Source organism: Misgurnus anguillicaudatus, chromosome 8 (genome assembly GCF_027580225.2).
Source record: "Misgurnus anguillicaudatus chromosome 8, ASM2758022v2, whole genome shotgun sequence".
In the NCBI taxonomy this organism is placed as follows: Eukaryota; Metazoa; Chordata; class Actinopteri; order Cypriniformes; family Cobitidae; genus Misgurnus; species Misgurnus anguillicaudatus.
The window spans coordinates 22605552-22620955 of NC_073344.2; the positions used below are offsets into that span (position 1 = coordinate 22605552).

Genomic DNA, 15404 nt, shown 5'->3' on the forward strand with positions numbered 1-15404 from the left:
AATGTCAATTCAGTTATTCGTGTTAGTTCATTACCTAATTTTACCAGTTACGACCATTTTTATGTTACTTTAACTTAACAAATTAAACTAAAAAATAAGTTTTTTCAACTTATCACAGATCAAAACTTAAAATAGTAGGTTAAATTGATTGCATGTTTTTATAGTGCGAACTAAGATTAATAATTGCTGTAGAAATATTGTTCATTGATAGTTCATGTCGACAAATGCATAACAAATACAACCTTATTGTAAAGTTTATTATATATGTACAAAATGTATAAATACACAATATCCTAATTAAATTTCAGTTTGTTAATGAGCATTTGTAATAAACAGCTGTATTGACAATAACATTAACAATGATTAATAAATGCTGTAAAACTATATCGATCACAGTTCGTAAAGCTTATGCATTTATCTGTAAAGTGTTACTGTACTTTTATTAATGCATATGTGTATTTAACTATATTTAGTATTCTTGCAGGTTACCGGATCGTAACGATGAACATCACCATTCCCAGGGATCCATTTAGTGAAGCATTCATGAAGAACTTCATCAGTGTAGCTCTGGGCTTAATCATCAACTATATAAATGGAACTTTTGTGCTTGTTTTCTTAAAAAATGATATTTTCCATAGAGATCCCAGATATATTTTATATATTCATTTGGTTATTAATGACATGATCATGCTGTCCATTTCTGTGGGCTTACAAGTAGCCACATATATTGTGCGTTTCTTCAATGTCTCAGTCTGTTGTGTGGTGTTGTTTTTTGCTAGTATGGTCACCAAAAACACTCCTCTAAATCTGGCCTGTATGGCCATCGAGCGTTATATCGCCATATGTAAGCCGCTGCATCATTCGCAAATATGTACAGCCCAAAGAACCTACATTCTAATTTGTTTTATATGGACTATGTCGACAGCACCGGCTTTAAGTGATATTTTAATTATGACATCAGCTCAACCTGTGACCATTTTCTCAACCAACATTTTATGCCACACTTCATACGTTTACAACTCTTGGCAACACGCTGTCAAAGACACAGTGGTGAATGTTGTGTATTTATCATTTGTATGGATTACGCTGATTGTCACCTATCTCAAGGTTCTTTTCGCCGCAAACGCAGCAGTCTCGGATAAGACGTCTGCAAAAAAATCCCGAAACACGATACTGCTGCATGGTTTTCAACTTCTGCTCTGTATGCTATCATATGTCACGCCGCTACTGAGCTCAACACTTGAGAATCTTTATCCTCAGAGCCGAACAACAATTATTTTCATACTGTTTTTGTTGGCAAATATTCTGCCAAGGTTATTGAGTCCACTGATCTACGGGGTGAGAGATAAACAATTTGCTCAGCGCATCAGGTTGTATTTTTGTTGTAAATGAGGTAGGGCACAGAATTGCACACTGGGTTAAAAATAACCCAACATTTGTTTGTGTGTATTGTAAGTAAAATTATGAATAAATAAAATGAATTTAAATGGAAATTAAATGTAGGTGGAACAGATTATAATAATCAATAAAAAATATATAAATTACTAATTTCAGAATAATGGGCACTTTGAATACTATATCCAATTATCATTTGTACACTGTAAAAATGCCTTTTTATCAAATCAACATATTTTTTGCTACCTTAACATAACAAATTAAGTTAAACAGTTGCAACTTGTTTTTATTAGTTATCTTAACTTATCACAGGTCAAAATGTGGCATTGATTCAACAAGGTGCTGAAAGCATTCTTTAGAAATGTTGGCCCATATTGATAGGATAGCATCTTGCAGTTGATGGAGATTTGTGGGATGCACATCCAGGGCACGAAGCTCCCGTTCCACCACATGCCAAAGATGCTCTATTGGGTTGAGATCTGGTGACTGTGGGGGTCATTTTAGTACAGTGAACTCATTGTCATGTTCAAGAAACCAATTTGAAATGATTCGAGCTTTGTGACATGGTGCATTATCCTGCTGGAAGTAGCCATCAGAGGATGGGTACATGGTGGTTATAAAGGGATGGACATGATCAGAAACAATGCTCGGGTAGGCCATGGCATTTAAACGATGCCCAATTGGCACTAAGGGGCCTAATGTGTGCCAAGAAAACATCCCCCACACCATTACACAACCGCCAACGCCAAATTTTAATTCTACCATCTGAATGTCTCAACAGAAATCGAGACTCATCAGACCAGGCAACATTTTTCCAGTCTTCAACTGTCCAATTTTGGTGAGCTCATGCAAATCGTAGCATCTTTTTCCTATTTGTAGTGGAGATGAGTGGTACCCGGTGGGGTCTTCTGCTGTTGTAGCCCATCTGCCTCAAGATTGTGCGTGTTGTGGCTTCACAAATGCTTTGCTGCATACCTCGGTTGTAACGAGTGGTTATTTCAGTCAAAGTAGCTCTTCTATCAGCTTGAATCAGTCGGCCCATTCTCCTCTGAACTCTAGCATCAACAAGGCATTTTCGCCCACAGGACTGCCGCATACTGGATGTTTTTCCCTTTTCACACCATTCTTTGTAAACCTTAGAAATGGTTGTGAGTGAATCCCAGTAACTGGGCAGATTGTGAAATACTCAGACTGGCCTGTCTGGCACCAACAATCATGCCACACTCAAAATAAATCACCTTTCTTTCCCATTCTGACATTCAGTTTGGAGTTCAGGAGATTGTCTTGACCAGGACCACACACCTAAATGCATTGAAGCAACTGCCATTTGATTGGTTGATTAGACAATTGCATTAATGAGAAATTTAACAGGTGTTCCTAATAATCCTAAAGGTGAGTGTATAAATGTGCATTTATATTTGCCGTGTTATATTAATTTGGTTGACTAGTGGGACACACTGATAAAAAATAAATGGCATTAATCAAAACGCTTACTTTGTCATATTAAGAACACTGTCATTGCTTCTGTTATACCTGGGACGTTGTCGCAGAACTTTTTTTTGACAGCGATCAGCTGTAAAATGTTTTGGTCCTGCTCGATTTCGTTGACTTCGAGTAAAATAATGGAAAGTTTTTATAAGATCCTCAGGGGTCAATGTGTTAGCATGACAGAAGCAAGCAAAAGCCAACATTTTTCCTTCGACCTTGGCGCGCAGTAACATCATCACTACTAAATACTCCCCGAGGCCGAAGTACTGCAAACTAAGTGCTCATCTGCCATACAATATAGTTCTCATTTTTTATCCGCTTAAAAATTGACATGTTTTATTTTATGCCACCATACTTACTTGTGTAACTACTCATGTAAAAGTCTTTAAATAGGGAAAACATGGAAGTGTTAGTACGTATGAAAGTTTTTGTTGAATCATGATTTGTAAGTTAAAACGTCATTACGCACATTTTAGGAACGAATATGTGCGTGCACATGCTTAGTGAATAAGACCCAATATTCGGCTGAGATAAAACTATTCGAAAATCTGGAATCTTAGAGTGCAAAAAAATCGAAGTATTGAAAAAAACGTCTTTAAAGTTGTCCAAACAAAGTCATTAGCAACTACATCTACTCACAAAAATAAAGTTTTGATATATTAACTGTAAGAAATTAACAAAATATCTTCATGGAACATGATCTCTACTTAATTTTCTTAAGTAAATTTTTCCTTTTTTTTGTGGTCCAGGGTCACATTTGGTGTATATTTTAACCATCCGACAATTGCAAACTATTAAGTCTTCTGTTTCATAACCAGGAGCTAATAAATTCAATGTATTCTTGTTTTATGCCCCGCCTCAATATTGCCAACGTATAATCAATCTTAAAGATTTTACTCACTCCCTCTCTCACTCTATGCTGTATTTAAACATGTCACATTATCTCTGGTGCTCACTCACTCAACTAAGCAAAGAGTAAAGGTAAGTTTTCTTTTAATATATTGATGTATCACACTTCCAATATAGCTTATTTTTATAATGCATGTATTCATTATACATTCTTTGTCTCTTTTATTTCCAGATCAGATGTCTCAGCTGCCACATCCAGTTTTGTCTGCCTAAAGGACTGCATAAGGACATAACCTCACAATCAAAGGATAGTCAATAAATATATTGGGAGTGCAAAAGGGCAATGAACTCTACAATGCTTAAAGCAGACACATATGTGGAAGTCTTTGCAAGAAATTTCACTATTGTTTTTCTTGGAATCATTATTAACTCTATAAATGGAGTATTTGTGTTAACCTTCTTCAAAAGTTCAATTTTCTACAATGACCCGAGATACATATTATATATTCATCTGGTTATTAATGATATGCTCATGGTTTTTATAACAATAGTTCTTTCTGTGATGGCATATGCATGGCCCAATGTTCCTCTGCCATTCTGTATTATACTGTTAATGATCGCCTCCACAACTCATAAGAATACTCCATTGACTTTGGCTGGTATGGCCATTGAGCGTTACATTGCCATCTGTAAACCTCTGCATCATCCTCAGATCTGCACCATACGCCGGACCTACATCCTCATCTCTCTCATATTGGGCGTTGGAGTTTTACCCAATTTGGCTGACTTGATTGTCTTTTCAATCCTTCGTACTTTACCCATCTTTACAAGGGTGCTCTGTAGTTCACCAAATCTTTATAACACACCGTACCATGAACAACAGAGCAAACTTACTCATGGGATTTATACATCTGCTGTGTGGTTAATCCTTGTGTTTACATACTGTAAAGTTCTGGTTACGGCCAGAAGAGCCAATACTGATAAATCCTCAGCTAAAAAGGCCCAAAGCACCATCCTGTTACATGGAGTACAGCTGATGCTCTGTATGTTATCTTACATCACTCCTGTTATAGACAGGATTTATGCCCCACTTACACCTGCACTGCGGACAAAAATCACTTTTCTTAATTATCTTCTAACAAACTTATTACCACGGCTGCTCAGTCCTTTGATATATGGTGTTCGAGATAAACATTTTTTTAAATCTATTAAAAGAATTATTTCTTGCAGGTTTGTAATTGTGAAAGTTAAACCAACCTGCAGTAAGATTTTAAAGTAGCATTGGATATATATTTTTCTGTGCTTTTATTTCTTTAAAGATTAAGTCATATATTTTTAAAGCTGTGAGGTCATATATGCTTCTTTTCATTAGCAATGGTTTTGTACAGTGAATACAAAAATATGGTTTGTTAAATGATGACACTATGTGATTTTTATCTTAAAAACTTTTTTATAATTGCTGAACTCTGTAATTGAGTGACAATATTCTTCATCATTGGGGCATGTTGTCATAAACGTTATTGTGTGTTAACTTTATCTTGTATCATACATTTTAGGTCATAAAATAAACTCTTAAGGTGCAGATGTGTATTTTTTAAAGGTTACTGCCCCAGTGACAGCTAGGAACCGTTGTTTAATCATATTTTTCTGATGGTGTGTGCAACAAGGATGAAGATTAATGCAGCCAGACCTAAGAGGTTCACCCAAAAATGAAAATTACCCCATGATGTACTCACACTCAAAGCCATCCTCGATGTATGATTATGTTTTTTAGACAAACACAATCAGAGTTTATTAGAAAATGTCCTGCTGTTCCAAGCTTTATAATGGTAGTAAATTATGCTTCTGATTTTTTTTTATTAATGTGACACATTTTTATTGGTCATAAGATTTTATGTTTATATATTTATTGTTGTTTTATGTGATGTTAATGTATACAGTCTGTTGTACTTTGAGACACTATATTTCGTTGCATGTCTTATGCAATGACAATAAAGGCATTCAATTCCATTTGAATAATTTGAAGCCTGAAAAAGTTCATCCATCCATTACAGAAGTAATCCACAGCACTCTAAAAAACAAACGGTGCTGTGTGGCACCGAAACAGTTGCTTTGGATCGTAACGATAGAGGAACCATTTTTGGTGCCATGTAGCACCGGTGAAGCACCGGTGAAGCACCTGTGTAGAACCCTATAGTGCTATGTAGAACCATATGTGGTGCTATAGTGGTGCTATATGGCCCCTATATGGTTCTACACAGGTGCTTCACTGGTGCTTCACCGGTGCTATATGGCACTAAAATGGTTCTTCTATCATTACGATCCAAAGCAACTGTTTTGGTGCTATATAGCACCGTTTGTTTTTTTAGAGTGAGGGCTTTAATGGGTTAATAAAGGCCTTTTGATGGCAATTGATAAGAGTTTGTAAGAAAAATATGAATATTTAAAATGTATATCTTCCGGTAATGACTGTCATGTATCCCTTTAATGTGTGTATCTGCAGAAACTTTGAAAAATAAACCTATCCGGAAAAATATTAACTGCTGTAAAAGTCTGAAAGTAAGTTTTGCTCTCCTTTTTATTACAATATATTATCTTGATGTCATTTTTATATGACTGTGTGGGTAAAAAGATTTAGGTTTCAATAAGGTTAAATTTGTTAACATTAAATGCATTGGATGAACTACAATAAAAAAGAGAATGGCAGTGCAATTGATTATGTTAGTTCATTGTGCATTAACAAATGTCACAATTATCACTATTGTACAGTCTTAGTAAGATTTAAAAGGAACGTCTCGGTTACGAATGCCCTGCAAATTGTAAGCTAGGGCGATAGTATCAACTATCCAATGAGACATCCTCTGCTTAGTGACAGCTTTCCCTTTCTGCTGACCACCATAACAAACAAAGAGCTGGTCCGAGGTCCTGAAGCTTTGCGTGCGGTCCACGTAGAATCGCAGTGCGCGTACGGGGCACAACAAAGCCTCGGTTGGGTTTGCCTGCTCCAAAGGCAACGCTTGCAAGCTCACCACCTTATCTCTGAAGGGAGTGGTGGGAACTTTGGGCACGTAGCCTGGTCTGGGTCTTAAGTGAGACAGCAGGACCAAACTAAAAGCACGAATCGTCAACAGAGAATGCATGTAAATCTCCTACTCTCTTCATGGAGGCCAATGCTAGCAGGGTCAGAGTTTTCATTGATAAAAACTTCAGACTCGCAAACTGCAAAGGCTAAAATCGGAGACCTGAAGGCTTCAGCACCATGGACAGGTCTCAGGAGGAAAGAGGGAGGGCGCGAGGGGTTTAGCCTGCGAGCGCCTCTTAAAATGTAATAATTAAATCATGCTGGCCAACTGATCTGCCGTAGATAAGTGAGTGATGAGCAGAAATAGCGGCGATATCAACTTTAAAGGCGGAGGGACAGCCTACCACCTAACCCATGTTAAAGATATAAAAGCATAATGTTAAAGGGCATTCTCTGGGTCCTCGCGTTGCGAAGAGCACCGGGTGACGAAAAGGTTTCATTAAGCGCGTAAGCCCGTCCTGTGGACGGTGCTCGAACGGCGTCGATGGTGTTAGATACCGCTTGCGATAAATCACCTAAACCTTGCGCGCGCTCAACGACCATACATGACAGGTCGGGGCGCGAGTGCCAAATGTGCCCCTTCCTAAGAAAGAAAGTCCTTCCTCAGGGGAATCCGCCAGGGAGGGCTGCCTGACTTTGCACAATGTCTGCGCAATAAAGCTCACTGGAAGGAATGCGTATTTACGCACCCCCCGCGGCCAGCTGTGTGCCAACGCATCCACGCCGAGGCTGCCCTCGGTAGTAAATAAAATAGGCGACAATGGGAATCGTCCGGCGACGCAAACAGATCTATCTACGCACAACCGAACTTCTTCCAAATTAGCTGGACCGTCTGGGGGTGGAGTCGCCATTCGCCGGGGCGCAGCTCGGGAAGCGCGTACCGCTGTATTGAGCGATCCCGGGATGTAAATGGCACGAAGGGACCTCAGATGCTTCTGACTCCAAAGGAGGAGATGACGAGCGAGATGCGACAGGTGACGAGAGCGCAAAAACCGCCTTAACGGTAAATAACGCAACAGTCGCAATGTTATCGGTGTCGACAAATACATCCTTCCCTCGCATCTCCATAGCGGAGCGTACAAGTCCCAGAGATACAGCGCACCGCTCGCGGCAGTTGGGGTGCTATGCACACCCCAGAGACTGCAAGCCCGTCATACGTGGCTGAACATCCCGTGCTTAGGGCATCGCATGCTACAGAATGCCAGGAGACCCCTCAGAGGCATATCTTGCTATCAGAAATGCTGGGTCTACTACGGGGAAATTTAAATGACACACAGGTGTAGTGTTTACACAATCTATGCCGGTGCGCCACGCTCTCCTCGAGACTCGATCGTAAAGCAAACGCTGAAGCGGTCTCATATGACGCAGCTCGAGCAGTGTCACAGCTGCAGCATGCTGTCATATGTCCAGGAGCTTCTGAAATTGTTTCAGAGGGACCGCGTACTTCCCTCGAATTAAACCGAGGCAAGTCAGAACTGACTAGTTGCGCGCTCTTGTAAAACACGCCAGTTGATCGAGTCTAATTCCATACTGAGAAAAAGGATCCTAAGCCCGGGGCAAAGTTGCTCTTTCCCAGTCGACCTGATGACTAAAACGAGCGAGATGCCGAAGCATTAACTCTCTGTGTTCGCGCAAGTCTGCCAAGAACGGGCTATTATAAGTCGACGTAAATAAAGCAGAACGCGAACAACACTCTCTCTCTGATATTTAAATGTCGTGACTAGCACTTTCATGGAGACACGGAGAGAGAGAGACAGCTCGAATGGTGTACTTAATATTAATATGCCCACCCCACGACGCAGAGCGAAAAAACGGTCTAATGCGAGGGGAGATGGACACAAAAAGTACACGTCTTACAGGTCTAAGGCTGCAAACCAATCTGAACATTGAAATACGAGCCTCGGCGCTATCATCCAAAAAAAAGACCACCTTTGTAGAGCCGGTGCGTAAATCAAATCGATCGTAACCCACCGCGTATTTTGGGTACTATGAGATAAAGGCTGGAAAACCCTATCATCATATCATCATCTCGGTAAGAGGGACCGGCTCGATAATCCTTCGCCAGCAGGACATCGACTTATGCACGCAGTACATGTGCATCGGACACTTTCACTATAGTGAAACGAAAGCCCGAGAATTTTGGGGTTGTGCCGGTAATTGTATTTCGTAACCGAGGCGGATCGTGCGTAAAACCCAACGAAACGGGCTGGGAACTGAAGCCAAGCACCCAGGCACCCGTACGAGGAGAATTAACGACACTACCAAAGTACCCGCGGTGGGGCAGCGAAGCGAGACAGGTGAGACTGCCGGTGCGTCTGCTGTGACAGCATAAGCATCTACAGTATGTGTGTGTGACACTGACCTGAGCCCGCTGAAGGTGACGGTCGTCTGGTCTCCTCTGCGGAGAGCGCAGACTCCGATGAGGGTGCTGGTGGTCCGGTCTCCTGAGTTGAGGGCTCGGACTCCTCAGAACACCCGCTGGCGATAGAGGAGAGGAAGGGTGAGCTGGTGTGTGCCCGCTCACGGCTCTCTCGATCCTCTGGAGACCTGGAGAGGGAAGAGGAATGCACTCTATGTGTGGTTAGTGGGTACCGGCTAAACAGCCGGTGGAACATATGCAAACCAAGAATTTTCCACCCGACCCTCTATCGGGGGAAGGAGCGAATCACCGTCTCCTGAAGAGTGATCCTCTGCCAATCCGGGTCGCCCGCTTTCTGGCCACTTAAACTCCCAATTTCACGGGAAGCGGCTAAGCGGGCGGGCGAGCTGCTGACGACCGGTTCCCCCGCGCTGCCGAGATGGGGTCCGAGGAGGGAAACGGAGGTGGTCGCCGCAGGACGCCGACGGCGAGAGGCAGACTGAGGAGCCGGCGTGGTGGTTTTTACCAAGGGCAGCTCTCCTTCGCCGGGGCATGACCTCAGAGATCGCCTCAGTCTGCGCAGCGGAGCTGTACGACTCCACGGCCTCGCCGAAGAGGCCGGTCTGTGAGACAGGAGCATTCAAGAAGTTGTTCTCGCCTGCGTCCGTCAGCCAGACACAGCCAAAGGTGGCGATCTTGAACCACTGTCGTGAACATCGCACGACTGAAGGTCGCGGCTTCCCTCGTAAATCCTTGGTGAACCCGTAGCAACGTTATTGCGTGCAGGGCTGAAGCCGCCTCTCCGCATGCCTGACGGACAGCGCCCGTAACCGGAAGGGTTGGGTGGTCCCTCCAGGAACGCAGCTGCATCGCAACCCCCCGCTCCACTGAAGGGTCCCTGCGCTTAGCGGCTCCATTGATGAGGGAGGTGAGGGGTGAAAGCTGAAGCTGAACGGCCGGATGGCCGCAAATCACGTCAGCTCTTCGTGCCATCGGGAAGAAAGGCACAGGAGCAGAGGACCGAGAGGCCGGAGCAGCTCCGAAATACCAATCACGTGGGCGGTACGGTTCGGGCGGAGAGGGGTTAACCTCTCCAACTCTTCCGTTTCCGCCGCTCGAGCGGGCACGGCCGCCATCTCCGGAACGACTCCACTTGGGTGTAAAATTGGACACCCCTGTGATGCTGATTAAGTTACCGGGACCCGATGTAGGTCCATTGGATTCGGCATAAATCGTAGAACACGACTCTGCCGTCTCCACCGGAGCCTCAACCGGCTGAGGATGAAAGGCCGGCAGGTGGAGGACGCATCCCCCGACCTACTCAGCGTAGTGATGCGAAGAGCGTCATGCGAGCGCTTGACAGCCGCACCATGGCGGTGTCAGCACTGCAAAGGCGCGGACAGCATTCCCGTAAAAACGTCAGTCTTCTCCGCAATCCAAGAGGGTTATGCTCTCACAGAGAGAACAAAAACTCTCCACGAACGCAGCCTCAGAGTGCTTGATGCCCAAGCATGAAGACAGCGCTCGTGACCGTAACTGGAACCCTTATACCTCTCACATCCAAGATCGCACGGGCGAAAAGCAATCCTGAAAAGGACGCTGATCTCCGAATATACGAGAGAGTGGCTGTCTTTAAAAAAAACACAGAGCTCTCACGTATCACTCTTTTAGGGAAATCACTCTTTAGGTGCTCAGCTGATGATGCGCACAGGGAAAGGCAACGCACACACTAAACTCAAAACAAAAAATATGCAGAGCAGTGGAATACTGCGAGCGTCCGCTGTGTTAGTACTGCTTGTCAATCAACTTCAGCAACCGTTCCCAGAAGAGCAGAGAGTAGCTTCTCAGTCAGATAAAGCCGGCTTTCGAAGCGATAAAAAGCTGATTTCCCTATTTGCACGTGCGCCTTATATACGCACCTGGCGGGGCGGCGCCAGCATTATGCAAATATCTCAATGCCAAGTTCATTGGCGTTTTAGTAGTATTCGAAGCAGATTGGTCTCTCTAAGCGAGCTCCCAATTCGTCGGTCACGACGTGACGTCGTAGTGACCGACTGAAAGGGAACCACATCAATTTTATTCTTCTATGGGTGATTGTTATTAAAAATGTGAGATTTGGTTTATTTTGTAACATGACAAAAATATTAAACTTTTGTTGTTATTTACTGATCTTCAATGTTATCTGGAATGACTTACATCTCCTCACATAAAGCAATATGACTTCAGAAGAATAAATACTTTCATTAAGCAATTTCAGTAACTTTATTATTGTCATTGTCCCCATTTCACTTTCATTATATGCAAAAGAATAACCAGAAATCCCAGCTTTTATGTTGTATGGACAAAGGACATACAGGGTTTGGAATGACACAAAGTTTAATGATGAAACAATCATGAATTTTTTCATCACACACCTCCCCTGCCTCTCTCATCTCATATAAACTGATGTTTTAGTTCTGGTCTCAACAAAGCAAATCAAAGAGGCAGTGGTCTCTTCTTAAACAAGTTTATTAGTTTGTATTTGTACGCATAAGTTGCCTTGATTCAATTTTCAATCATTTTATTTCCTTTTCAGAAGAAACAAACAAAATCATTAAGGGCGAACAAAAGAACTAACAACTATCTGTCTGCTTGACAACATTTTCTTACAGATTTCTCGCCTTTCACTGAATTTCAACAAAGTGCACAGGACAATGAACTCCACCATGCTTCAAATTACAGTGCAAGACAGATACACAGAGAATTTTGTTCGAAATTTTGTTGTTGTTGTTCTTGGGATTACAATTAATTCCATTAATGGATTATTTGTGTTTACATTTTTCAGGAGTTCGATTTTCTACAATGACCCGAGATATATATTATATATTCATCTGGTTATGAATGATATGCTCATGGTTTTAATAACTGTAATTCTTGCTGTGATATATGCGTGGCCTAATGTCCCTCTGCCATTCTGTTTTATATTGTTAATAATCGCCTCCACAACTCATAAGAATACTCCATTGACTTTGGCTGGTATGGCCATTGAGCGTTACATTGCCATCTGTAAACCGCTGCATCATCCTCAGATCTGCACCGTACGCCGGACCTACATCCTCGTCTCTCTCATATGGGGCGTTGGAGTTATACCAGCACTGGCAGACTTTTTCCTGTTTTTAATTGTTTTTCCTCTATCTGTCCTTTCTAAAGGTACAGTCTGTAATTCATTGAATCTCTATAACTCACCGTACCATGATATGATGAGCAAATTCCTGCATGGACTTTATACATCTGCTGTGTGGTTAATTCTTGTGTTGACATACTGTAGAGTTCTGGTTACAGCTAGAAGAGCCAATACTGATAAATCCTTAGCTAAAAAGGCCCAAAACACCATCCTGTTGCATGGACTACAACTGATGCTCTGTATGTTATCTTACATCACTGTTCTTGTCAATAGGATTTATGCCTCGCTTTTACTTTCTGAGCAGAAAAAAATGATCTTTTTAGATTATATTCTAACAAATATGATGCCACGACTGCTCAGTCCTCTGATTTATGGCATTCGGGATAAACATTTTTATAAACACATGAAGGGACTTTTCACATGTCGATTACTTATTGTAAAAGTTGAAGCAACTAAAAGATAAAAACAAAAGGATAAACTGTATAGACATCAGATAAATACATATGGTTACATTATATAAGAAATGTGGCTTTATTTATATTACGTTCATACATTTTTAAAGCTTTATAAATATTGCTTGTTGATTAGAGCTGCATCAGTAACTGTGAGGTCATATATGCTTGTTTTCATATGTACGTTGGATACAAAGGCATGGTTTCTTAAATTATGACACTTCGTGCATTTTATCTTAGAAACTAATTATCAATGCTTTATTTAATTGCTGAACTCTGTAATTGTGTGACAATATTCACTTCCATAGTATTTTTGTTTCTCCTATGAGAGTGAATGGGGTTCATGATCATTTATACAGGTTTGCAACAACATGAGAGTCAGAAAATTATGACAGAATTTAAATTTTTGGGTGAACTATCCCTTTACTGTTTTTTTCTCTTGTGCTGCACTGTCAGAATAAAAGTGGTCAATCTGGGGCAGTAACCTTTAAATTTAGCTACATATGTCTATACATTTGGTACATTTGATGTATGAAATCTTTGGTACTCATACATTTTAGGTCATAAAATAAACTCTTTAGTTGCACAGGTGTATTTTTTAAAAGGGTATTGCCCCCGTGACAGCTAGGGACCATTGTTTAACCATTATTTTCTGATGGTGTTGACAACAAGGATAAAAATATTAATGCAGCCAGGGATAGTTTATCCAAAAATTACCCCATGATTTACTCACCCTCAAGCCATCCTGGGTGTATATAATTGTTTTTCAGATGAACACAATCTATTAGAAAATGTCCTGGCTGTTCAAGCTTTATAATGGTTGTAAATGGTACTTCTGATTTAAAGCCCGAAAAAGTGAATCCATCATTAACAGAAGTAATCCACAGGGCTTCAATGGATTTTTAAACACCTTCTAAGGGCAATTAATAAGATTTTGTAAGAAAAATATGAATATTTAAAACTTTGCAAACTAAAAAATCTTCTGGTAATGACTGTCATGTATCTCTTTAATGTGTGCACCTGCATAAACTGACTTTAAAAAATAAACCTTTTATGAAAAGACAGTAAGCTTTGGTCTCCTTGTTCTCCTGTCACAATTGACCCTTTCAGCCATCACCCCTCACCTCTCTCGATGGCAGAGCCACTAAGAGTTTCGCTGGGATCCTGAAAGTGGGGCGGCCATTTGCGATGCAGTTGTGTGCAGCTGGTGCCACTCCATCCTGGAGGGACCAGCTGACCCTTCTGCCACGAACTTGCAAGAATTCAGCCGTTCTAACGGCGTCTGCCTATTGGGCTTGCGGGGAGGTGGCCTCCGCCCTGCACGCTATAGCGTTGCTGGTCCACAAGTTTACAACAAATGCTAAAACACCTGTTGGAAAGCATCTTTTGCAGCGATTCCCGCGCGAGCTTTAGTGTTGTAGTTCTCGAGACCGGTCTCAAGACCACTTTTTAAAGGTCTTGGTCTCGTCTTGAAATCGACCACATTTTTACTCGGTCTCGTCTCGGTCTCAGACAAAGAGGACTCGGAATTTTATTTCAAGGCTGGTCAGGACCACAAATGATGGCAGATCACAAATTTATTTTTATCATTAATTTTATGCAGTTTATTCAGGTTTGGCATATGATCTTGGCATTGTTTAATCATTGTTTAAGTTTCTCACAATTACAATTTTTCTCATTTTATTACTAAAAACACCTGCATTGTGTTAAGTGAAATGGCAAGCTATGGAAAGACAGTTCAGAATAAATGGTTAAGTTAATTTCAGCTCTTTAGTGTTTGTTCACTTTTATTTGCTTATAGACAAAGATAAATTCCCACATATCTGCAATGCCTTTGATTATTTTATCAACTTCTCTCATGGCATACACACATGCACACACGCGCATACACATTTTATCATAAGTGTTTTAATGCAGTGACTTACACTGGTCTTGACTTGGTCTCAGCCTGTCTTGATCTTGACTTCTTCTCGACCCTTTAAAGTCTTGGTCTTGTCTCGGTCTCTGCCTGTCCAGGTCTTGGTCATGACTTGGTCTCGGTTTAGGTGGTCTTGACTACAACACTAGTAAGTATATCATTGAACACCCCTGACCACTCAGTGAGTTTCACGTCTTTGTAAACGAAAGTTTAATACATTTTAGGATGGATTGTTCCAGTGCACCTATGCAGCCATTGTAGAGGTACTAGGTGATACAACAGAAACCGAAAATTCTCAGGCCAGCACTTTCATGAAGCACTTTCAATAACTTTATTATTGTCATTGTCTCCATTCTTCAATTTTTATTGTATGCAAAAGAATAAACAGAAATCACAGCTTTTGGGTTGTATGGACAAACAGGTTTGGAATGACATGATGTTTTATAAACAAGGTCTGGGAGGAGCGGATCAGTCAATGAACACGGCTGGCTCTCTATCATTAGTCAATGAACATGGCTGGCTCTCAATCATTAATCAATGAACACGGCTGACTCTCAATCACTAATCAATAAACACGGCTGGCTCTCGATCATTAACCAATGAACACGGCTGGTTATCAACACAACAACTTAGTACCAGCTCTAAAAATAATCGAGACTCCTTACCCTCATGCTCCGGAATTATCGCAATCCCACCTC

General features: G+C 41.4%; 3 protein-coding genes across 3 annotated transcripts; all 3 read left to right on the forward strand.

Moving 5' to 3' along the window:
* The first annotated feature begins 501 nt into the window (after positions 1-501).
* On the forward strand, positions 502-1392 carry LOC129449987 (odorant receptor 131-2-like). The gene has a single exon (XM_055212350.2). It carries the CDS (start codon positions 502-504, stop codon positions 1390-1392), a length of 891 nt encoding a protein of 296 aa, XP_055068325.2.
* Positions 1393-3964: 2572 nt separating this feature from the next.
* LOC129449964 (odorant receptor 131-2-like) lies at positions 3965-5069 on the forward strand. The gene has a single exon (XM_055212308.2). It carries the CDS (start codon positions 4076-4078, stop codon positions 5009-5011), a length of 936 nt encoding a protein of 311 aa, XP_055068283.2. The 5' UTR covers positions 3965-4075; the 3' UTR covers positions 5012-5069.
* Positions 5070-11785: 6716 nt separating this feature from the next.
* LOC129450059 (odorant receptor 131-2-like) lies at positions 11786-12799 on the forward strand. Its single transcript, XM_055212480.2, has one exon. The coding sequence runs from the start codon at positions 11867-11869 to the stop codon at positions 12797-12799; it is 933 nt and encodes a 310-aa protein (XP_055068455.2). The 5' UTR covers positions 11786-11866.
* The last annotated feature ends 2605 nt before the right edge of the window (positions 12800-15404 follow it).

Coding starts and splice junctions, on each gene's coding strand:
- LOC129449987 (XM_055212350.2), top strand. CDS start 502: ATGAACATCACCATTCCCAGGGATCCATTTAGTGAAGCATTCATGAAG.
- LOC129449964 (XM_055212308.2), top strand. CDS start 4,076: ATGAACTCTACAATGCTTAAAGCAGACACATATGTGGAAGTCTTTGCA.
- LOC129450059 (XM_055212480.2), top strand. CDS start 11,867: ATGAACTCCACCATGCTTCAAATTACAGTGCAAGACAGATACACAGAG.